At 38.4% G+C, this 25440-nt stretch overlaps 2 protein-coding genes and 1 pseudogene across 5 annotated transcripts in view; 2 read left to right on the plus strand and 1 right to left on the minus strand.

Annotated features, from left to right (window-relative positions):
* Nucleotides 1-25440, minus strand: part of LOC129751184 (myocyte-specific enhancer factor 2-like) — a 227748-nt gene that overhangs the window by 158189 nt on the left and 44119 nt on the right. The window lies entirely within an intron of this gene.
* On the plus strand, nt 10853-10928 carry LOC129758877 (U4 spliceosomal RNA; annotated as a pseudogene).
* On the plus strand, nt 18927-20247 carry LOC129752008 (uncharacterized). Its single transcript, XM_055747800.1, has 2 exons — nt 18927-19717; nt 19778-20247. Exons 1-2 carry the CDS (start codon nt 18967-18969, stop codon nt 20245-20247), a joined length of 1221 nt encoding a protein of 406 aa, XP_055603775.1. The 5' UTR covers nt 18927-18966.

Consider the following 25440-nt stretch of genomic DNA (forward strand, 5'->3'; position numbering starts at 1 on the left):
TCTATAAATAAATTAATAAAATAGAATCCGCTTAATTCTATTCCTCCTAATTTTATTCAAATTTTGATTTGATTTTCGTCTTGAATAGTGAGTGAGATTTTTCATTTTATATTTTTAAATTTATTTAGAGTCGGCTGGGTGCTTAATTTTCAACTTGCCATGTTAATCTTAATTCTGGGTTTGAATTTGCAATCCAGCAAGAAAAATTGAATATCGTAATTAAAATTTTAAATTTGAAGTGTTAATTAAAATTTCGAAAATTATTCTATGACTCGAGTTTGCTTTTAAAATTCGCTTTTTTCATTGTGATAATTTCTTAATGTGATTCGTAGCCCATTTGTATTTTTGAACATTTTTTAATGAATGAAGAATGAGATTAGCAGTAAAAATACAAAATGTATACTAGAATCACACTAACATTTGATATCTCGTTCTATCTTTTGTATGTATGTATGTATGTATATCTACCACCCAGGTAGCAAGGCGCAGCCAGTAGCAGCGAGCAACTTTTACTATAAAATTTGTTCAAGATTCATTAACTTGATGAGCTCAAAAGCCTTTGAATGGACTGTTCCAAGGGATAAGAGATGTAAACAGAGGCATTCACATATCTAAACGGGATAGGATTGAATTGTCTCCATCGAAAGGACATTTAGAACTTATCGAGCGTCTGAGTCGAGCCATTTCACCGCAAAGCGCTCAACTGGGTGGGGAGACGGACCCGTCCTCAATCCACGATTCCGTGCTGGTGAGGTAGCCCAATGCTCTCCTCAAGAATCGCTTCAATCGGATGCCCGGATGGATCCCCCAATACCCCGAAATACAATAAATTTAATAAAATATTTTTATAAACAATAATGATAAAGAAATAAGATTACTACTTTTGCTACTACTATTACTACTACTACTACGACTACTACTTCGACTACTTGTACAATAAGATTGGTATATGAAGTCCATTTTTTAGTCTTCAAATTTATGTACCTACATTAACTCCAAGTATCAAACAATGGCCCTAACGAAAGTTTACCGTATTTTCACCAACAGTTATAACAAAATAACGAAGAAATCAAAATCATTTTAAAATACTGTTCTTATTTGCTGTTATTTGCTCAGTTTTCTCGTTTCTCAATAAGTACGACCCGATTTGCTATTAAACTTCAAGATTATGGCCTGTATTATTGACGCAGGATTATTGTTATTATGTTATTCCTGTATTCCGTAAATATTTTTTTTTTAATCGATGAATTTTCTTCTCAAGTGATGATTGTAATTTTCTTACATTAAGTGTCAAATCCTAACATAAATCTGATCTATTAAAACTTTTTTTTTTTGTGGAATTTTAATCCTTTTGGTTTATTCTTTCCCGAAGTATAATAATTAAAACCAAGAAACATTATTGATTGAGCTTATTGACAGCTCAAATGAAATCGGATGAATTACGCTAAACAATACTGGTGATAATTTTTGTTCACAATTATTACGATTTACATGAAATTGGAAAAAAATTCACTTACCTGAAACCCGGAAAACGGCTTTACTATTTACCTTTCCTCTATGACTTCCTCAATCTGTTTGAAGAGCCCTCATTCGTTCGGGGTAAGCCATGGAATATTCAAATAGATCCGACCATCCACCGTAACTGCACGCAATCGTGACACCATGTTTCCACTATCTGCTATCAGAAAAAAAAAATTATTGGAAAGTAAACTGGTGTAGACTGGATAGTGATAGATTGTATTTTAGGAGAGAACTTACAAATATGTAAACTTAAAAAAAAAATTTCAATTCAACCCCAAACGTTTGTAATCGCAATCATCAAACTATTTGAAGTTTTTGAAATTATCAAACTTTTTGAAGTTTTTGAAATTATCAAACTGAAATAATATTAACTTTGCCAAGGCACTTCTGTGATACAGCATATGATTTTGCCAATCTCTACCAGATATGCAATCTATAATCGAAGTAGGATGATGCAGCCAATAAAACTGAGCATCTTGTATTGATATGCTGTTAACAATATTTGTTTAAACACAATTTTAAACTAGTAAAACGAAATTTTAGAAAAATAGTTCAGATAATACATATCAACCTAGAGAAAAACTATCTTTAAATTTTGCATGTGCATATTTCGGAAAGTTTAAACTTACTACCAAAAACCGAAAACAACTATTTTGAAATTCAATCTATCTACCAGTCAGAATAACTTTAATAAACTTATCTGTCATAGTAATGTAACCCCTCTGTAAGTTGAAAAAAATAATAATAAGGTCCTCTTTTGTACCATTCAAAACTATGCCAGCAGTAGGTAGTTGGTAGTAGTTTCAAAACTCTACTCGTCCACCAGATGTCGAGAGAAAAAAAATTACTCACCAGGTGTCGGTATAGGCGATTAATATTTCGGATGATGTTACACATTGTAATGGTATCGCCAAATGTGGGTAGCTTTTACACAAACCTTTAATCGCGCCATCTTTTTTTTTTCATTTTCGAAATTATTTCGAAAATGAAAAACAAATGTCGAGTCATCGACGATCCAAAGCATGCAAATTTAGAAAAGAAAAACACATATTACCTGCGACCTGTTGAAATGATGACTAAAACTCCATTATATCCGGATGCACCCACACTTCACACGTAATTTCAACAAAACGAACTAACATAAAAGACAGTTTTAATGCACGATATTAGGCTTAAAAAAAAATTATTTTGAAGAGCGTTCATCTCGAACCAGGGTTCGTGTTGTATTGTGATATCTCGTTCTATCTTTTGCGCATTTTATCAGTAAATCATGTAACACGGTGGCCACTTATTTTCAGTGTTTCTGTTTTCTTTCATTTTCCCCCGCATGATCTCATGAATTCCCGACTCTCGTAGGTTAAAAGTTTCATTTTTTTTTAAATTTTGATAGTAATTTTTGATAAATTGGACATTTCATAACCCCAATTCGAAAAAAGTCAAAAATAAGTAAATTCACAAAAAAATCTCAATTTATTGAGAAACACTTATAACAACTGAAAGGAATGAGCTGAGCTAAAAAATTGAGATTTTTGAAGAAATTCTGGACTGTTGCCCACATTTCTCCATATAATTTAGAATCCAATTGTTTATAGCTTTCGAGAAAAAAAATTATGAATGATTTTTTTTAAGGTTTATTTATGACACTCTACCACCTTGTGGCATTCGTGTCAAAAAAAATTATGAATTAATGAAATTTAGAATTCAATAGGATTTAGGGGAAAAAAGATCGATAAAGAATTTTCCCGGCTTTGATTTGAAATTCCAGGTTTTTCCCTGGTTTTCCTGATCCCATTTTCAATTACCGGATTTTTTTCAGATTTTCCCGGTTCGCTGGCTACTCTGTAATTATATAATTTTTTGTCATTTACGTAATTTTTGTAATATTTTTTTCATTTCAGTCATTTTATGATATTAATAGTACTCGCTCGTTAATCGTTTTTTTACATTTTACAAGTTTTTGATCAATTGTGTTTTTTTTATCAAATTTCGAGATTTATGTGTTTTTTGTCATTTTTTGCCGTTTTTCCATTTTTGTCAATATATCTCATTTTTGTGTTTTTTTGCCATTTTGCCATATTTGTATTTTCCTGATTTTTGTCGCTTTTGTCATTTTGTAATAAATTTGATATTTTTTTATCTAATCATTTTGACATTTTTTTAGATATTTGTTATTGTTAATGATGTTTTCTTAATTAAATGTATTTTGTGATAATTGTCGGAATTTTTGCGATTTTTGTCATTTCCATTTCTGTCATTTTTGTCATTTTTGCCTAAATGGCAATTTTGTGATTTTTGTCGTTTTTATGTTTTATAATTTTTGTTATATTTTGTAGTATTTGTATTTCTTTTCTTGTTTTGATCAATTTAGTAATTCAAGTTATGTATTTAGAAGATATGTGTATGTGATTTTCGTAATTTTTTGTCAATTTTGCCGTTTTTGTTATTTTTATTTGTTTTTCCATTTTTGCAATTTTGTCATTTGTGTTGTAATTTTTAATATTTTGTCATTTTTGTCATATTTGTCTATTTGTAATCGGGCGTTTTTGGAAGCGGATTTCATAGTTAATCAAAATGGGTCGATTGTTGAAATCATTCAAAAAATTCAAGTCTTTTTTTTTTAATTATTTCACTAATTGAACGCCTTCCTGTCCATTCCTCGATGGATTTTTGTACTTGGCGATGTAGTCAAGCAATCAAATTTAGCATATCTCACTACTTTTTACTCAACCTTCAGTTATTAAATTATTATGATAAAAAATATTGTTTTGAGTCATAACTTTTGACCAAAATAATGTTTTGGTCAAGACACCCTCGGTCATCGGACGTTTTCAGTAGTTTGGACGATTCCAACAGCGTTCGATTAACGAGCGTGTACTGTATTTTTGTCATTTTTGTAATTTTCTGATTTTGGTACTTTTTATAATTTTATGATTTTTGTTATTTATAGAATTTTTTGTCAATTCTGTTATTTTTAAAATTGAAATTTTTTTGATTTTGTCACTTTTCAAGTTTTTTAGTTTAAGGGTGGTAAAACTTGTATTTTTTTTACAATTTTCGAGATTTAGTTGATTTTTTGTCTTTTTTGACATTTTTGTTAATATTTCTCATTTTTGTAATTTTTGCGTTATTTTCATTTTGGAGATATTTTTATTATTATGTTTTCTACATTATATACAGATTTTGTTTTATTTGTCTTTTTGCAATTTTTGTGATGTCACTTCAATTTCTGTTCTTTTTGTCATTTTTTCCTGAATGTCTTTTTTTTGGATTTTCTGGTTTTCGTCATTTTTATAAGTTTTGTGATTTGTGTCGAATTTTGTTTTGTCGTTTTTGTTTTATTTTGCAGTATTTGTATTTTTATTGGTCAATTTTGTAATTTGAATTATTTATTTTGAAGATATTTTGTAATTTTTTCATTTGTATTTTATTTTTTAGGATTTTGTCAATTTTGTCAATTTGGCATACTTGTCTATTTGTAATTTTTCCGATTTTTGTGATTTTTTTCACTACAGTAGTTTCTCGATTTTATCACTATTCGATTTTATCAATACTCGCCAAATTCACGCTCGATTTTATCACGGTTATTGTTTCGATTTTTAAGGTTTTTTAGAAATCATTCAGAAACCATTTCCAGGTCCTTAATTTACATTCAAAAGCATACAGCGTCTTTGTTTATGATATTTTTCATGGTTTATGTTCTAGTATATAGTTATCCAATAATATGAAAATGCCATTGAACTGCTTATTTTATCTGTTATCTGCTTATTGTTTAAAATCGTCATTTGGATTTTAAAAACGCTTGTAATAATCGACACAAGTATTTAAACGTTACGCTGATGCTAGTGTTGTTACTTGTGTTGGTTAGTCGCTTTAAAAAAAATAACTTTTTTGGTTATGCGAACCATATAAAAATGTGGGTGAATTTAAGCGTTTTTGAAAAGAGATATGTGTCTCTGATTTCTTTGTTGAAATTGTTTATTTTAAAGGGTGGCGTGCGTAATCCTTATTGGATAGCCTTCAGTATTGTCTGAATGGATGATTTTGGAAGACCAAAATGAAATTCTGCTAGCTTTGTCTGAAAATATAAGATTTCTGTTTTTCTACATATGAATACAAAAGATTATCTGCCCATAAAGCAAATTTCGAGAAACACACTGTAAAAGTCTAAGTTGAGCAAATTTTAAAATATTTTTCGAATAAATATACTTTTTAGTTCATCAAAGGTGTTAAGATTAAAATATTGAAATTTGAAATTTGCAGAAAAATATTTGTTGATGCTAATTTCTTTGAACTTTTTTTCAAAATCGAAATAAGAGATAACGACTTTTAAATTTCCATCAAAACAAAATAATTCACTTTAATTAGATGGATATACAACATGGTTTTGTTTCAAGAAAAAACCTAAAAATTTGCTTTAGAGAAGAATAATTTGAACTGAAAACGATCCATTTTTTTTAGTAATCTTTGATAATTACGCCTTATGATCAAAATTCATTGATTCAAAACGATTCCACTACTGAAAACATTATAAAATATTGATTAAATACAGTAAAAATACTTTTTTCTACTTAAATTTTTAGTTTCGCCAAATTCACGGTTTAGCCATATTCACGGTGAAATTTTTTTTGACCGTGATAAAATCGAAAAACTACTGTATTATCATGTTTATGATTTTTGTGATATTTATAATTTTTTTAAATTTTGCCGTTTTAAACATTACCTTCAGTGAAGAAAATACGACAATTTCAAGTGAAATTTTCTGTTTTTGCTGAAAAAATTCAATCATTTTCTCCTGTACTCTATTGAAAAAGATAAAGTCAAGTCAAGTCGTTAAATGCGTTTCTCCTTTTCAGTATTTCAAATGAAATTCTATTGTTAAATTGAACAAGTGCCTTTTCCACCCTCGTCTTTTTCTCAGACTTAGCCGCTTCAATGCTCTCTGACACACAGAGGCTCAATCAATCGACATGTTATCGGGAATGAAGACTTCTCCTTTCAGAAAGGTTTTAGACCTTCGATCTGTCTGAAAGCTCTCCGGGAAGAAAGCACCAGGAGGATTGTTATCCTGAAGACATTGTCCATATTTCCCTTATCATTTACGGAATCAGCAGGAGCCAGGGATGTAGCGAAGGTTCAATTGAAGGTTGAAATAAATTATTTTTTCGGTTTTCGATAATTTCCCATCTAAGTTATAGAGGAAGAAGTTTCCCGGAAAAAAATTCAAATATAACATCATCCTCATCACAACAATTCGGTGTTTCCGGCCAAACGAGTCCTGATCCGATAACTTCACGGTGAATTAGAAGTGAAACGTCTGTCTGCCGAGAACATTCCGGATCCGGGACAAAAACTTATGTCAGCTATTTGTTGACCACCCACACACCAACCTGTTGGATGTTGTCCGCCGCCGGACGAATTGGCTGATAAAAATATGTCCCATGCCCCATCAGCATCAGGGCATCAGCATCAACCAACATCATTCACTACGACTGATTGCCTGGCTGCTGGCTTGGCGTTCTCTCTATCTCACCTGCCCAGGGAATTGTTGTTAGGGACAACGTCAGAAGTTTCGATCCACTGCCGAGCGACGCCCACACACGCACTTATCCATCCATCCATCCAACGAACCATCCATTCTGGTGTGGAGTGCCATATAAATACGCATGCCATTTATCAGTCCTGCCCTGGCGCTCTGCCATTTTTGGGACGCAAGTAGGAAGTAGGTGGAGAAAGAGGGGTTCCATACCGCACATTCAACTTTTCCGGGAATTTTACGGAACATTGAATAATTTTATTCGAAAAACCCTTTTTTTTGTTGTGTTACTTGAAACGAGTCGGTCGGTGAAATATAAAAAAAAACAATTTAAAAATGTTCAGAGAAAATCATGGGTTTTGCAGCAGCATCTATAATTATAGCCGTAAATTTAGAAAATTCTTCCTGTTGTTCAAAAGGTATTTTTTCACGACGACCTGCTTACGTTGTATGCTTTGGACCGTTTTTTTTAAATTTCCGACCGCTATACGGTTTTCTAAAATCTTTTTCTTCCAACATTTAATTGTAAAACATATTGTTTCTGAGGATGGTCGAATAAAAGTAGACTGAAACGTAGAACTAGCGATTTTTTTTAAAACATCACCGAACAAAAGAAACCACGAGAAAAAAATCTGAAAATTGTAGGAAAAATTATAGCTAAGTACGTGAGACCTTTGAAGTACCACCACACATATGAGTACAGAAGAGTCCAGAGGTCGAGGTCCGAGCTGTAATACGAGAGATTTCGTCAGTGATTTCGGTTATACAATTCTCAGCGTCCAAAGTATGAAGTTATCAAACTGTTGACCTAAGCCTGGAATAACTGAAGATTGGATGTCCTGCCGATTCCGAGAATATGTCTCGAGAAGAGCTGCGTCAAGTAGAAGTTGATCATTTTAAATCTTCGATTGAAGGCCATCGGATCACCCTCTGCGTCCAGTCAATAGAGGCGTCACATTGCCAAAAATTAGGGACTCCAATCTCCGCATCTAAACCAGGGGCTGTCTGGCGAGCACCATTGGATACCGGCTACAGCGCTCACCCGACAGTCTCGAGAAAACCTCCAATAAACTCTAGAAGGCCTCTAGAATATCTACTACCCCAGTTTACTGGCCAAGCGTTGAAGTCTCCTACATTACTGTAGGGCTTCTTTCTGCGGCTCGATCGTCTGTCTTGATGGAGCGTAGCAGCTGCAGAAGAAGATGCCGTTGATATTTGTAAATACGAATTCCTCTCGTTAATCTACCACTATCTAATCTGTTGTCTAACTTCTTCACAACTTTGGTAAGTAGAGATGACTCCTCTTTTCCCAAACTTTCACCACAGATATCCGTACGAGTTGACAAGTTCATTCAGTTTTTGATATTATTTGTACTTTTCAAGGATTCCAACTCAAGGCCCTCCGAATCAATCACTGTTCCTAACTTAGAGCCGGACCGGCGCAAATCGGAAAGGGAACTGTCACCCATATCCACAGGAAGGTCAATCAAGCGACGATTGGTGAAACTTCCCCGAAACTTTCATATCCAAAAAATCTGTGCACATGACCTAATTCATCATTAGAAAGAAGCTCGAAAGTCGCCTCTCGAGACATTCATCACTTGTCTGTATGAAGTTAACTTGAGCACCCTACCCTATAGCCACGGTATTACAAGATGTCGGGAAATATTCGAGTCCCAAATGTGTTTAAAGTCCCAAATGTGTGCCGTGACAGACGCGAGTCCAGCACAAGCTGCTCTCGATCTGGCACACGACGGGCAAAAAGAGTCTCGGGCCGAAAATCCTAGGAATGCCAGCCAAAGGATAAAAGAAGACCGGACAACGGTCGGAGTAGACTGACCCCATCGACTTCGGAAAGTATCCAAGTAATGCGGTTCCCAACCACCGAAGCTGCGGGAATAAGACTGGACCTTCTTCGCAGTGGAAATCGTCGGGAAAAGGTTATTCCACGATCGGGGAATACCCAGGGGTAGAGTGGCTCTCGACGCCGGGTGAGTCATTCGAATCGGAGTAGGATGACGTCTTTGTCGGGAATCATCCTTGTAGTTGCGTTTAGTCTCGCGAGTCTAGAATAAGCTGCTCTCGATCGGCACACGATGCCCGTCGTGGTGGCAAACCTCGAATCATGGAGATAAGAGGTCGGGCTTTGAGTCGAGGAAAGGTAAGGCCTCGAGTCTTCAGGAGGAGAGGTTTGTGTGGTCAACCCCGAGTTCTCACGATAAGAGATCGGGTTTCGAGTCGCAAGAGGAGGGATCAGGCCTTTATTCAACAAGAGCAGGGGTATAAGTGGTTACCTCGAGTCATTACGAGGAGAGGTCAGATTTCGAGTCACTAGAGATCGGGTCTTGTATCAAGCAGAGGAGAGGTATGTGTACGTCAACCTCGAGTCGATGCTAGGAGGGGTCAGATCTCAAGTCGTAAGAGGAGAGATCAGGCCTCGAATCGCGAAGAGGAGAGGTTTATGTGGAAATCTCGAGTCATTGTGAGGAGATGTCGGATCTCAAGTCGTTAGATAGGAGTTCAACGTGGAGTCGTAAGGTTTAGAAGTTTTGCTGAAAGCGGTCTCGCCTATGAGTATTGCCTTGGAGCTCACTAGCACAAATATACCTCCCACTATTGAAGTATAGTGTGTCAAACAGTTCGCGGTGACTCGCCGTACCTTGGAATACAATTCGTGAACGGGATTCACCACCTGGGTAATCAACTAATAAAAAAAAAGATGTTGATCAGAAAACTACCCATAATACAACTACACAACTTCATCGTGGCGTGGCGATTGCAACACTGGAACTTCAAGCTGCAGTCAGCTAACGCTGTCGAATCTATCATACAGCGGTTGTTCATCAAGGTCTCCTAACCGAGTGTGCTGGACAAAATCACGCAACGTTATTGCACGGATACGCGTTTAACACTGCAAATACTACGCATTCTGGATCACAAGAGTTAGTACGATGCTGGACCTAACAAATGTATCAAGCTGCAAGCGTGTCCCAAAGAAGTGTAATCTAGTGCTCAGACGACCACCAACTCTTTGTTGAGCGCCAGGGACAGCTGTCTACGCAGAGTATATAACATCGTATCTAAGGCCCAATTGTCGAGGCTCTAAGGTGTAGGAAAGTCGTGCGCGTCTTTCTGCAATATGGTTGGCCTAATTAAGGTTTTGGTAACACAAAGTCAATCCGTTTGTTTATGGTTTGACAGTTGCTTCAGTCCTTTGATTGACATGCACCTCCATCGATTGTGTTGAACCAATGGAAATGGGTAAAGCGCGTCAGATTGAAAGAAGGGTAACGAGCGAGGAATGTGTAACAAATGTTTCAGCTAAATGAACAAGTTCACCAAAACTCCCGGTACATCTCCTCAGGGTCGGACAAAGTTGAACGAAGATTGCTCAACGAAACACTTGACCTTAACCGGTGACTACGAAGTAGTTGGAGTTCTCTACCACGGACACCAACTGTCACTGTGCCTCCACTGTACCTCCACCAATAGACGACCTTGAGACTACCTGCTTCGACACAGGCTACCGCCACATGGAGTTCAACATAGGCTACGGGTCGGGTTGAACTAGTGCCGGAATCCTGGCCAAAGCGATTGAGGGGTGGGAGGTCACCTCCGTTCTAGCGTTGAACTAGTGCCGGATAAGCTGCACGCGGTCCTGGCCAAAGCTTTATGAAGGATGCAACGCCTTCTTCGTATTTCTGTACATTTCCACACGATCTACCTTCGTGATAACACAAGAAAAAGTATGAAATTCGGGAGCCCGAGAAAGTGAACGGGGAGTTTAGAATCGTGGTTAGCTTTGCGCAGTGGCGATATCGTAACCAATGAGGTTCTATCGAGGTGCGATAATTGCTAGTTGAAACTAGAATCGTGGTTAGGGTGAGCTCGGTAACAGTCTAGAGTGTTTACCGGGATGTCTTTCCGAGATCCACGCCTTAGGTATTCCCTGTTAATGGTTTTTGGGCACAGGTTTTTATCGCGAGTGCTAAGCTGCACTCTGCACGCAATGATTAGCAAATGAACGGAGCTAGAATCATAGTATGGCTTAGCGAAATTGAAGAAGGAATATAACATATGGCAGACATAAAGAATTATCTTGGAACATAAGATGAAAGGAGTATTTAATGCGGATAAAGTTTTTTTTTAATTATTTATTTATTTATTATAATTCAATCATCTGATAATAGTGTCTCCATGACAACAATATAATCAAAAACTTATACAATTCAAAACTTTCAACTATTAATCAATGATATAAGTTCACGTAATCTGCAAGAAATCCTAATCCTTGATTTATATACAGCAGTGGTTGTGTTAAAGTCATACACAGATAAAAAAATGTAACCTTACAATACAAGTGATTTTACATTTTTACATCGCCACTTGAAAAATTTCGAAAAAGAGTATAGCAGCTCAACCATTTCTATGAAAATTACATGTCAATGCATGCTTATTCCAGCGCCAGTGTCAGTTTTGTTTTGTTTTCATTCCTGTTCGTTTCCCGTCCCGTACTGCGTCGGCAAAAGTTGTTAGTTTTTTTTATCAATCAGACCGTGGTTGTTGATTAAAGGTAAATTAATATTAAAAATAAATGTGATTGACTTGATAATTTCACACTAATTGCTGTTATTTATAGGAAATTGATGCTGAGTTCCCAAAACATCATAGCCCCAACTGAATGACATCCAATTTTCTGCTGTCTTACCGCACCAGCCGTCGTTTCCGTCGTCGGGGGAATCGGCTGCGAAGATCAGTTCAAGTGTTGATAATCAACCAGAAAGTGTGATCAATGTGAAATAAAAGTTTTTTATTGCTTCAAACCGGTGACTTCTTTGATTTTGCGAAACCACTCCCTGTCCAATAAGATTCGTGAGATGTGCTGAATAATGTAAATGTACAGTAAACAACAGCATTGAATGCGACCGGGAATTTACATGAGATGTGCAGTAGACTGAGTCGATTTGGGGTCATTTTTGAATTTCGCAAACCCTGGGGTCTTAAAAGCTTCGTCTTGGTCCAAAACTCATCCATGATTTTTTGCAGAATTTTTAAGTAACGTTTACATGAGTAAATTTGAACTTTTAGGTTTGTATGGGAAAATTCAATATTTTGTACTGAAAAATCAACATTGTTTTTGTTTCTTCTGTGGAACTGAGCCAGCTGATGGTTGTTGTGCCAATTTATAAAAATCCTTAGGGAAATTTTCCGCTGAACAACTTTGTCGAAGACCGAACTTCGTATCTTATTAGGCCAAAAAGTTATTAGCAGTTTAATAGGGGTATGTCTTTTCGCATTGATAAACAGTAAATTAAATTGACATCACTGCAGGGTGCCTATCGAGGTATTGCATGACTACTTTTCATGCAATACTTCGCGAGGGTCCAGCAGTGATGTCTATTGAATTTACTGTTTATCAATGCGAAAAGACATACCCCTATTAAAATGCTAATAACTTTTTTGCCAAATAAAATACGAAGTTACGGTCTTCGACAAAGTTGTTCAGCGGAAAATTTCCTCAAGGAATTTTATAAATTGGCACAAAAACTGTCAGCTGGCTCGGTTCCACAGAAGAAACAAAAACGATGTTGATTTTTCAGTACAAAATATTCAATTTTCCCATACAAACCTAAAAGTTCAAATTTACTCATGTAAACGTTACTTAAAAATTCTGCAAAACATCATGGATGAGTTTTGGACCAAGACGAAGCTTTTAAGACCCCAGGGTTTGCGAAATTCAAAAATGACCCCAAATCGACTCAGTCTAATGTGCAGTATCATCACTTGTAAATAGCCGATTCCTTTCTACCCATGCAGTTGCATGTAAATCTACTTGGATTTTTCTAAGTGTGTAGTCTTCGTTGAACCAGTTGAAGATTCTGCATATCATTCATATTCACCATAGTTAGTTCGATGAAAGTCAACACGGATAAATTCTCGGAATCTTAACATCCGTAGACCAGCGTTGATGTTAATTTCACGAAGTAAGGTGGGACAGTCGGTTTAACAATCCAGTATTTTCTTAAGAAACGAGCTCGTGCTGTTATACGGCGTTTCTGCAGAGTCTCCATTCCAAGCAATAGGCATCTCTGGCTATATTCGGGAAGTTCATATTGGTTGTTCCATGGTATTTAGAAATCTCAATGCGTATCTAATAAATCTATAGAGCTATAGCTTGGACTGCTTCAATTCTGTTCGACCAAAACTTGGAATTCGGACTTCATACAACAGAAGCGGTTTCCAAAATTGATCGGACTAACGAAAAGTAGATCCAACATCACTCCTAAGTCTTTTACAGACGTGTAACGTTCAATGGGGGAACCGGAGATATTGTAAGACCAGTCAATAAAAGTTGTCTTGCGGCTGAATGAAACGATAGCACATTTTGGAATGCTAATAGCTAGGCAGTTCACGCAACACCAGTCATTAAATTCGTTAATGTTATGTTGTAACATCTGGCAGTCAGAAATCGTTTTTATCTTACAGTAAATTTTATAGCCGTCTGCATAAGCCAATCTGCACTCCTCAGGAAGCAGTAGAAGAATATCGTTGAAAAAGATGGAGAAAAGCAGCGGACCAAGGTTGCTGCCCTGAGGGATGCCAGAAGGATTCCGGAATTCTTTCGGTTCATATGATTCTATTTTTACTGTCACTTGTCTGTCGCTAAGATGCGATTCCATCCAGTTTAAATTAATGTCTGCAACACCCAATTTGCCAAGCTTAGCAAGCAAAATTTCATGGCTGACACCATCGAAGGGTGATTTCAAATCGGTGTATATTGTGTCGATTTGGTAAACTTTTTCCATACATGTCAGAGAAGATAATGTGAAATGAGTTAAATTCGTGTTGATGGATCTTCCGGGGGAAAATCCGTGTTGATCAGTAGACAAGTAAGACTTTGCTTTGTACATCGAGCTTTTCGATAACAGAACTTCGAGTAGTTTTGACCCTGCACATAACGAAGTGACTCCTCTCCTCTCCTTTTAACATCCTGGTTGTTTCCTTTTTAGAATGCAGGGAACATAACCGATGTTTTTCATAGACCAGGACAGCAAGAAGACGATAGAGACCGATTGATTAAATAAGCCACAGGTTTACATATGTTGTTGGCATATCTTTTAAGCACTATGGTAGGAATTCCGTTCGGGCCCGGTGATGCAGATGATTTCATTTTGTTGATGGCAATCTGATCTCTAAATCTGACAACTGACCCGTTGGCAATTGATCAACTTTATTGATTGGCATTGAACATTCCCCGTCCAAAAGACGCTTAGGAAACTAAATAAGATGAGCTTAAAATATTGTTGAACGTAAGATCTGGTATTAAGGCGTGAAATAGAAAACCAAAAACAAGAAGTGAACGAAATAGAATTATTTTTGGTGCAAACGAACAGATTGTTGAGCGAGAGAGAGATAGAGAGAGAGAGAGAAGAATTTAGCAATAGACAGAAAAAAAAAATGAGAGAGATAGCTCTCTTTCCAAACTCTTTTCTGTCTATCTCAAAACTCTTTTCTGTCTATCTCAAATTTGTTTTTAGAAAGAGGAAAAGATGAGTTTAAAGATTGACAGAAAAGAGTTTAGAGAAAGAGTGAAAAGAGTTTAGAGATAGAGAGAAAAGAGTTTAGATATACAAAGAAAAGAGTAAAGAGATAGAGAGAACACAGTTTAGAGATAGAGAAAAAAGAGTTTAGAAAGAGAGAAGAGTTTAGAGATGGACAGAAAAGAGTTTAGAGATAAAAGAGTTTAGAGAGAAAAGAGTTTAGAGTAAGCTTGCCAGATTGCCCGGTTTTATCCGGGTTTGCCCGGATATTTGATGCAAAATTTCGAGAAAGTCCGGCCCGGCCCGGTTGCCTGGATATCGTGAAAAAAGTCCGGATATTGCTCGGGTTTTTTCACAATTTTCACAAAGAAACCAAAAAAAAACAAAGATTTTGAGTAAGTTTTAGCCAAATCGATTAACGGTATGGAAATTTTCAACGGTTGTTTCAAATTATTTCGCGGATTTACTTTTATAAACCTTTAAATATTTAAGTGCTCCAAAAAGTTTTTGGAAGTCTGCAATTACATCAATAATATATTAATTTCATTTTTTTTTGCATTTTTTCTTTGCTTTTATATATAATAACACCTAAATTTTGCCCGGTTTTTGGATTTGAAAAATTGAAATCCATGCCCGGATTTTGCCAGATTTTTTTGAAAAAATGCCCGGAATTGCTAGGCCCGGATGGGAGTGGAAAAAAATCTGGCAACCTTAGTTTAGAGAGATTAAAACAGATAGAGAGAAAAGAGGTGTATTGGAGAATGAGAGAATTAGATGGGACCCTTAACACGTTCGTCGCCACGCTCATTTTGATAGTTTTACTAGCTGGGCCCAAAGAAATTCTCGGAGCGAGAGAATAAAGGGGGAGAACTTTTTAATTTGCAACGTGTGGCTAAACTGAGCGGATAACTTGAGTAAGAGAGCATCACCCGTTTTTTTGTGTGACGAGGCCCCTCAGAAAATACACCCGTCACCCGAATATGGATGCCATGGCGACGAACGTGTTAAGGAGTGAGGCTCCTTAAGGGTCCCATGCGTTGTCAAATATTTGCCCAAATCGGTTGCGAGAGATCAATCCGGAACAAATAATTTGGATGAATTCTTGGAATTTTCCGTTCGTTTTTCTTTCTTCTACTTCCTTTTTTGTGATTTTCTCAATTTTGCGCAAAATATGGACCCTTATTAGAAAAAAAATTGAGCGTGAGAGATGGATTGTAAGCAGTGATGTCAACCTTCCAGATTTTGTCAAATTCTTCCAGACTTCTTGGACTTTTGTCAGACATTTATTTAGGTTTTCAGACTTCCAGACTTTTGTCATTTCTTCCAGACATTTCCAGACTTTTGAGTTTCGGCATAAATTTTTTGATAATTCAGAAAAAAAATTAAAATTATCATTGGAAAAAGGCAGGACATGATTCGAATTAGTAATTGAAGAGTGAGAAATCCCACTAAGATGGTTATAAAACAGGAAGTTAAGCATAAAACGTCACAATTTAGAATGTATAATTATTATCAAGTAATGATTGTTATTTCCTAGGTTTCAATATCGAGATCTGGCGACCAAAAAAAGGTTAACACCTATAAAGTTCGTCATCCAGACTTTTCCAGACATTTTTTCAAAATCTTCCAGACATTTCTGAAAAACAGTTGGCATCCCTGATTGTAAGTAGTGTAAAAAAGAAGAATTGAGTATTAAAGATCAGAGAAGACTGAAAACAGGAGAAAAGAATAGTTAAGGCTAAGGTTGCCATCCTTCCCGCAAAAGCGGGACATGTCTCGTTTTTTTTTGTTGAATGTCCTGCCGTTCCGCTTTTTCCTCAAAATGTCCCGCTTTTTTCATAGAAAACTTTTACCAAGTCCTTACCAAGATTTACACTGGAAAAAAATCAAATTTTAATTCATTGGTTCAACACGAAAAATCTTTCCAATAAGTCTTTTTTCTCAAAATATGCAACACAAAACAAAACAAAATAAGCAGCATTTTTTAGAGTTTACACAAGACAATACTAAATAATCCCAAAGTTATAGTAAGATTCTGATTTAGTTAAGCGATCTTGGAGCACGTTCAACCAATGCAATATAAATAACTTCTGGTATGAAGAAAATATAGTTTAAGTTGCTTCCAAATCATTTTTAGATCTCAAATTTTCGACAGAATCTTAGCTAAATTGCCATACTTCACCTCAATTCGACTCAATTATCCAAAGTATAGAATGATGGATGTTTCAAATTTTTAAAACAAATATGACATAAATTTGTTATTACACGAAGTTTTTTACGCGATATCAAATTTGCCGTTTACATGTAGAACTTGAAATATTTCCCTCACATAACGTGTTGATTTGCGAGAATCGTGGAAAATAACGCTGGTTATTGCAAAAACCCGTGTATGAAAAACTGAGCAAAATCAATCCGAGTTAAAAAAAAAAATTAGTGTACTTTCTGTGAATAACTTACGCTGATGGTATACGTATAAATTTGACAATAAAATTAAGCTTTTTAAAAAAGTTTCTTAAATATCTCGCTTTTTTTTGGCTGTGTCCCGCTTTTTTGTCATGAAATGTCCTGCTTTTTTTCTGAAAGTATCTGATATTTAAGCCTAGTTTAGTTCAGTTGAGATTGAGCGAAATGAGTTGGGCGTGAATTGAGCGTAAGGAAGCTGAGTTAAATGTGAGAGGGAAAAGTTGAGCTTATTATAGGTAGCACGTAGTAAAATTACCGTCATTAAGAGTAAAGAGTTGAATGTGAGGATAAAGAGTCAATGATAAGAGAGCAGAGTTGCTAGTAAGAGAGGATCCAGTTGAATGTGAGAAAGAAGAGAATGCGGTGTAGAAGAGAAGAGTATAGTGAGAAGAAACACAGATAAGTTAAATATGAGAGAGAGAGAACATGAATGTGAAAGAGAAGAGTTGAGTGAGAGACAGAAGAGTTGAGAAAATAAGAATTATGTCTTAGACCTAATTGCTGCTTCATGAAGTTACAGAGTAAAAATAGAATAAAATTTATTGAAATTTTTTCAAGATTCATAATTTGAGCTTCCGAATTTTTTAATAGCAGACATTTACTTTTCTCGTAAATAATGCAAATTTTTCCCCAAATTCTCACGCCCCAAGTTCAATGTTCCACTGGCAATAAAAGGCAATGAATATTCCTGGTACTTCGTTCCTCCTCCAGACTCCTGGCCGGCACGAGGGTAAGAAAAATGTGCGCGCTCCAGAGAACGACAGCACGTGTCATGACAGCAGGACTCTCTCCCTGGATCCTGTTTCTCTTCCGGTCTGTCTCTCTCCCAGCAGTTGCTTTTCTATTGAGTCGAGCCGTCATGATGAAGTTGATTTGTTTGGATGTTGTTAAGCCAGAAGTTTGAGGAAACCTTATATTATAGGTAAGGTGCATGAGATGAGTTTGGGAAGCCGTGTGCGTGTGCCTGGGGGTGGCGGGAGGAAGATGTGCACCCGAGCAATTAGAATGATGCTTCTTTCGTTTTAATGATGCTGACAGTTAATCCTCTGGTATTGTTGAGCTTTTTCGGGGGTATTTTTTTTCTTTGGTCGGAAGGTCTCAACGCAACGAAACCACACCAAATGAGACTGTTTGTCGTTTTCGATGGAAAAGCGAAACGACTTTGACATTGAAATTTGAGACAGAAATCTGAATGATTGAAAAATTTAACTTTTGTAAATCTCAACTGATATTGAAATTCAAATTTTAAATTTCAAATTTCAAATCACTCAAATAGAACGATGAAACTAGGAAAAAAAAATAAAAAAAAACTCTGAATCCTATTGCACGCATGAACTCTTCTTTTTAGGATCTTATCTCTAGTAGAGAAAAAAAATAAATTGGAATTGATTCTCGAAGTTAAATCAACAATTTTGAACATAGTTAAACAAGTTGAAGAAATAATTTCGAACGAATTTTGAGCACGCCAGAAATTACGAAATAAATGTTGCTTATTGAAGTTAAAACTTTTAATGAATTTCAGCTTTCAAGAATGATTTATAAATAACTCTAGAATCATAAATCTGAATTGCAATTGCATATTGCATATTGCATATTGTAAACAGAAATAGTGAATGAATATTCAAAAAAAATTTTTTGTGAATTTAAAATTAAAATTTGACTAATGCCACCCACTCTGTCTTTTCGCGCCACCCACAACAAATCCCACCCAAGCGCGGAAATAAACCGCGCGCCCGCCGCCATTTCCGCGAGTGGGTGTTGCCCACGCGTATCCATGGAAACGCGCGCGATTCGTGTCGCGCACAAGCTACTTCGATTGGCGCGGATGGGCCAAGCATTTAGTTCAGTTTAGCTAGTGACGCGTTCCGGTTGAGATTCGACCTCGGAAAGATTTCCCAGGGTGAAAAAATGGAATACAAACTGGAAACTGTGACCAAGTCTTACGAAAAGTATCGGAACCTTCGATTTCCGTTGAAGATTTGGATTTTGCTGAACGCGCGTGGAAACCGTTTTTTGCGCTGGAATCGAACGAAGACGTTGATTGAGTTGGATCGAGAAGGTACGGAGGCGTTTTTGCAGCGGCTCGATTCCATTTTCCGATGCAAGCAACTGACTACCTTCTTTTGGTTGCTGGATTTTTACGGATTTGAGCCGGTGACGGAAAATGAGAGCAATTTGGACGAGAACAAGAATTTGTTGCTGTATAAGCACGTTTCTTTCAACGGAGAAAATCGAGCTTATTTCGAGCAGTTGCTTCGAAGTCCGAGACAGCGCGAAGTAATCGACCAGGAACAGGGCGGATGTTCCATGCATCAGGCTCGGATTGTTCGGAACCACAAGGAAATGGAAACGGGTTGTTCGGTGGAAGCGACCCGGTCCCAACTTTCGTCCAATAGCTTCGCCCAGGATAAGTTCAATTTTCTGATGGAAACCAAGTCCCTGGAGCTGTCGATTCGAGAGGCTTATGCCAACATGGCCGTTGGAGAGGACGGAGTGGTTCCGATTATTGAAGTTCCTGGAGTTTATTGCGATGAACCGTCTGCTGATATTCCAGGGTACACCAAAGAGCGTAAAATTGCTGGCAATTATGGTCAGGTCAACTTGGAAGATTTGAAGAGATTCTTTGGAAATTATCTACCGGTTTACGATGATTCTGTTGGTAAGTTGCTAAAAAAATTTGATTTTTTCGATACAAAATTTAAAAAAAAATAATTTTCAGAGGCTCAAAATGCACGGGATCCCGAAGAGGCGGAACAGGTCGATAAGAGTGACGATGAATTCGAGTTCAAAGCGGATTCCCCAAAAATTGCTTCGCCAGAAAAATCCGTTTCACCGAAATCATCTCCATCGCCACCACCTCAAGTGTTCAACACTTTGGACACTTTCAATTACAACGAAGAAACCAGCAGCGCTTCCGGAATGGCGATCGAAAATCTGGAACCAATCCTAAACTTCGAGGTTTCCAATACGATTGTCCCAGGGGGAGAACCGGGTGAAATGGAGCTGTCGTTTTCCATCAATTTGCCGATTCCGAGGGCGGCTGCCACTGCTGCTACCGTTGAGGAAGAGCAACCTGAACCAAGTACCGTCATCGATGATGATAGTAAATGCTCCGAGCTGTTTAATCCGGCCCAGTTTCAGCTGTGTGCCGATATCAGGGAGACGTTTGATTTGCTTAATGAATTTTGAATGAAATCCGAAAGAACAATTGTAAATATTTTAAGACATAATTGTAAATAAATGAAGTTCATCTTATAGCTATCAATTTTTAAGGAAAAAGAAAACCGTAACGGAAACTCTTTACGATTTGATTATTTAAAAGTTCAAACTAAAAATAATAATTTGAGAATCAAAATTAAGATTTGAGACAAAGTTACAGATTTTACTTCATTTTCCAAAAAGAATCGAGCTTTCAATTTGCACATGAAATTCATATTTTATTGCAGCTTTCTTTTTTTGTTTCTTAATTCAATTTTAAGATTCAGTCAGATATCAAATTAAGATTTCAGATATCGATAGATATTTCAAATTTCATGAAGCAGCATATGTACCTACGTATTGGATGTAATGTACAAATTTCGGATTTCCAGATTTAAATTTTACTGCCAAAACTGTTTCAAAGGCATCATCCTCAACTAGCAGCATTCAACAATGAGTTTTTCAAGAAAATTATTGTTTTCAGAATTTCTGCGGAATCATCAAATTATAATTTTAACGAACTAGCAGAAAAAATGCACCTTTATGTGTTTTTTTTTTATTTCAGCACAAAACACAACGGATTAACATTATGAGAATGTAAATACAGTATATGGCTGCTGATGGCCTTTTTTATATTGATTGTGGTCTTCTTTAATTTATATTTTTTGATAATTTACGACAGAAATGAACAGCTTTTTTACGTTTCGGCTTACTGCATTTCAGCCATCCTCAGAAAAAAAACTTGTTTTTCTGCGTGTTTTCTTTACAGCCGTCGCTCGATATTTGAGTTTCAACCATCCTAAGATAAACACATCCTCTACTGCCGTCGTTCGCAATTTTTTGTTGTTGAAATCACCGAAAATTATAAATTAAAGAAGCCCACAAGAAAGTGCGTTGATTAGAACTAAACAAATATTTTACAAAAAATTTAAACTACAATTGAATCACATTAAATAATCGTAATTATCATAAGTTTACACTCAATTTTGACGTGCTCGAAGAAATAACTTTTTCTTTGTTTGTTTATTTGTGTCAACTGTAAGATTTATTTATTTATTTTTATTTTCATAGTATTCCGTCTTACGACATAACTTGACGAACATAATTTCTAAAATTCACTCGGTTCATAGCAACCGTTCTCCAATTTCTCGGGCACCCCACGTTCGCCAGATCACGCTCCACTTGGTCTAACCACCTCGCTCGTTGCGCCCCCGCTCGTCTTGTTCCTACCGGATTCGTAGCGAACACCTGTTTTGCAGGACAGTCGTCCGGCATTCTCGCAACATGTCCAGCCCAGCGTATCCGGCCAGCCTTAACCACCTTCTGGATACTGGGTTCGCCGTAGAGTCGCGCGAGCTCGTGGTTCATCCTTCGCCTCCACACTCCGTTCTCCTGTACGCCGCCAAAGATGGTTCTTAACACTCGTCGCTCGAATAATCCGAGTGTACGCAGGTCCTCCTCGAGCAATATCCATGTCTCGTGCCCGTAGAGAACAACCGGTCTAATGAGCGTCGTATACAGGTTACACTTCGTGCGAGGGCTAAGTCTTCTCGACTGCAGTTGCTTGTGGAGTCCATAGTAGGCACGACTTCCGCTGATAATTCGCCTCCGGATCTCACGGCTGGTGTCATTGTCTGCGGTCACCAGTGAGCCGAGATAGACAAAGTCTTCGACTCTCTCCAGCTCGTCGCCGTCGATCGTGACATTGTTATTACTGGACAAGCGGGTTCGGTCGGTCTCGGATCCGCAGGCCAGCATGTACTTCGTCTTGGACGTATTAATCATCAACCCAATCCTTCCTGCTTCGCGTTCCAGTTTGCGGTAGATCTCCTCCACCGCCGCAGATGATCTGCCGACTATATCAATGTCATCGGCAAAGCAGATAAGTTGACTGGATCTGTTGAAAATCGTGCCCCGCATTTCGCCCACCGCTCGTCGAATAACACCTTCTAGCGCCACGTTGAACATCATGCAGGATAGACCATCACCTTGTCGAAGCCCCCTGCGCGATTCGAATGAACTCGACAATTCACCCGAAATCCGCACACAGCACTGCGTTCCATCCATCGTCGCCTTGATCAGTCTGATCAGCTTCCCGTTCTCGTCCATGATTTTCCATAGCTCGTTACGGTCGATCGTGTCGCATGCGGCTTTGAAGTCGATGAATAGATGGTGCGTAGGGACCTGGTGTTCACGGCATTTTTGGAGGATTTGCTGTAATGTGAATATCTGGTCCGTCGTAGACCGTCCCTCCATGAAGCCGGCCTGATGACTTCCCACGAATCTGTTTGCTTGTGGCGTTAGGCGGCGGAGTAAGATTCGGGACAACACTTTGTAGGCGGCATTGAGGACAGTGATCGCTCGGTAGTTCTCACAGTCCAATTTGTCGCCCTTCTTGTAGATGGGGCATATTACCCCCTCCTTACACACCTCCGGTAGCTGTTCTATGTCCCAGATCCGGATTATCAACCGGTGTAGGCAATCGGCCAACCTGTCCGGGCCCATTTTGATGAGTTCAGCTGCGATGCAATCCTTCCCAGCCGACTTGTTTCTATTCAGCTGGCGAATGGCTTCCTTAACTTCACTCATCGTTGGGAGTGGCTCGTCTTCGTCGTTGGTTACGCCGGCGATGTACCTTCCCCCACCGTCTTGATCTCCTGCATGTGCGCCGTTCAGGTGTTCATCGAAGTGCTGCTTCCACCTTTTGATCACCTCACGATTGTCCGTCAGGATACCCCCGTCCTTATCCCGGCACATTTCGGCTTGCGGCACGAAGCCTTTGCGGGATGCGTTGAGTTTCTGATAGAACTTTCGTGTTTCTTGGGAACGATGCAGCTGCTCCAGCTCCTCGAGCTCCTCCTCCTCCAGGCGGCGCTTTTTCTCCTGGAAAAGTCGGACTCGCTGCCTCTTCCGCTGTCGGTGATTTTCAACATTTCGACGGGTGCCTCTTTGCACTACTGCCGCCCACGCGGCATTCTCTTCGTCCATCACCCTCCTACACTCCTCGTCGAACCAGTCGTTCCGTCGAGATCGCTCCACATAACCGATGACGTTCTCCGCAGCACTGTTGATGGCTGTCTTGATGGTATCCCAACAGTCCTCGAGAGGGGCTTCGTCAAGCTCGCCCTCTGCCGGCAGCGCTGCTTCGACCGATTGCGCGTAGTCTGCCGCGACCTCAGGTTGCTTCAGTCGCGCGATATTTAACCGAGGCGGGTGCCGGTTTCGCGTGTTGTTCACTACGGAGAGTTTTGGGCGCATCTTCACCATCACCAGATAATGGTCCGACTCGATGTTGGCGCCCCGACAGGATCTGACGTCGATGATGTCCGAGAAGTGCCGGCTGTCGATCTAAACGTGGTCGATCTGTGATTGAGTTTGGTACGGTGATCTCCAGGTGTACTTGTGTGGGAGGCGGTGCTGAAAAAAGGTACTACGTACGGCCATTCGTTTGGAGACGGCGAAATCAATGAGTCTGAGGCCGTTTTCGTTGGTCAGCTGGTGCGCACTGAACCTTCCAATTGTCGGTTTGAATTCCTCCTCCTGGCCGACCTGAGCATTGAAATCTCCGATGACGATCTTGATATCATGTTTTGGGCAACGGTCGTATTCACGCTCCAGCTGCGCGTAAAATTCGTCTTTGTCGTCACTGGTACTTCCGAGGTGAGGGCTGTGCACGTTGATGATGCTGATATTGAAGAACCGGCCCTTGATTCTCAACCGGCACATTCGTTAGTTGATCGGCCACCACCCGATCACGCGCTTTTGCATCTTTCCCATCACTATAAAAGCTGTTCCAAGCTCGTGTGTGTTGCCGCAGCTCTGGTAGATGGCACGACCATCTGGATACGTTCGTACCGTGGAGCCCTTCCAGCATACCTCCTGCAGTGCTACGATGTCGAATTTGCGGCTCTTCAATTCGTTGGAGAGCACGTGGGTACTGCCCACAAAATTTAGAGATCGGCAGTTCCATGTTCCAAGTTTCCAATCGCTAGTCCCTTTTCGTCGCGTGGGTCTTTGCCGATTTCCATCCGAAATTTGTTGTTCGTTGTTCGTTGCTTATGTTTTTTTGTAGTCACAGGCTCGCAAGGCCCGCAGCTAACCCCACTATCTCGCAGGAGGACCGTCGTGATGTTGCTGTTTTGGGTCCCGAACACCACCAGGACGCTGTTGCACTCCGCACGCCGCCCCTGACATGGAGAACAGACGCGTACGAAGCCCCCTAACTCAGTCTTCATGCGACCAAAGCATCCACCGGGGTTGGGTACCCGATCTCCGCTAAGGTTGCTCGCACCCCAGCTAGCACCACGGGGAGGTAGAGAATCGGAGTTGCAGACAAGAGGTGATATGACCACTGTAAGATTTATCCAACTTATCAAAAAAAAATCAGTGGGTCACAAGAATCCTGAGTAAACAAAATTTGAAAAAGTAGGTGAAAATTGGGTGTACACTCATTTTTTGAGAATGACTGTTTGTCATAAGGATTATAAAAAATATATGTTCAAATCCAAAAATATCCACACATTTATATGAAGAAGTTTACAAGGGGCATTCCAAACTAAAATTCAAATTAAAACAAATATTGAAACATCATATTTAGCTCTGTCCGAATTTAGAATAAGAATAAAAAAAACTACTGTAATGCAATTACCTGGAAACGGAATAAAAGCGTACTTAGTTGATTGACTTCGTGAAGTTTTGATGAATTTCCAACCCAATCGAATCGGGATGTGGCCAAGAAGATAAATTTCTCTTTCCTTTTCATTCAGCAGACCTAGAAATATACCGCCCAGCAAACATTTTTGTAGGTATATTTCTCAACAAACTTTGCTGTACGTTTCATATACATTATAAAATCACCTTATATAACTCGAAAAAACAGCATTTACGTACTAAAGTGGAGGCAATATACATACATATTTTTAACTTCTGGCTTATGCGATAAGTGTTGTAAAAATTGAACGATATACAACACCTTTTACCGTACATCCTGACAGTATGCGAGAGAGCGCAAGTTTTGCTCTCAATGCATGCAAACCGTTGCCAGCGACAATATTAGCTGCTTCTCTCATTGGACAGTTTAACCAAATGGACCCTCTGATTTTTAGAAATCTGGTTGCACTGCTAATCGCAGAGAGAACAACAAGGTTATTTTCTCACTTGAATCCTGCACGCGGGAGACAATTT

Source organism: Uranotaenia lowii, chromosome 3, assembly GCF_029784155.1.
Source record: "Uranotaenia lowii strain MFRU-FL chromosome 3, ASM2978415v1, whole genome shotgun sequence".
Taxonomy (NCBI): Eukaryota; Metazoa; Arthropoda; class Insecta; order Diptera; family Culicidae; genus Uranotaenia; species Uranotaenia lowii.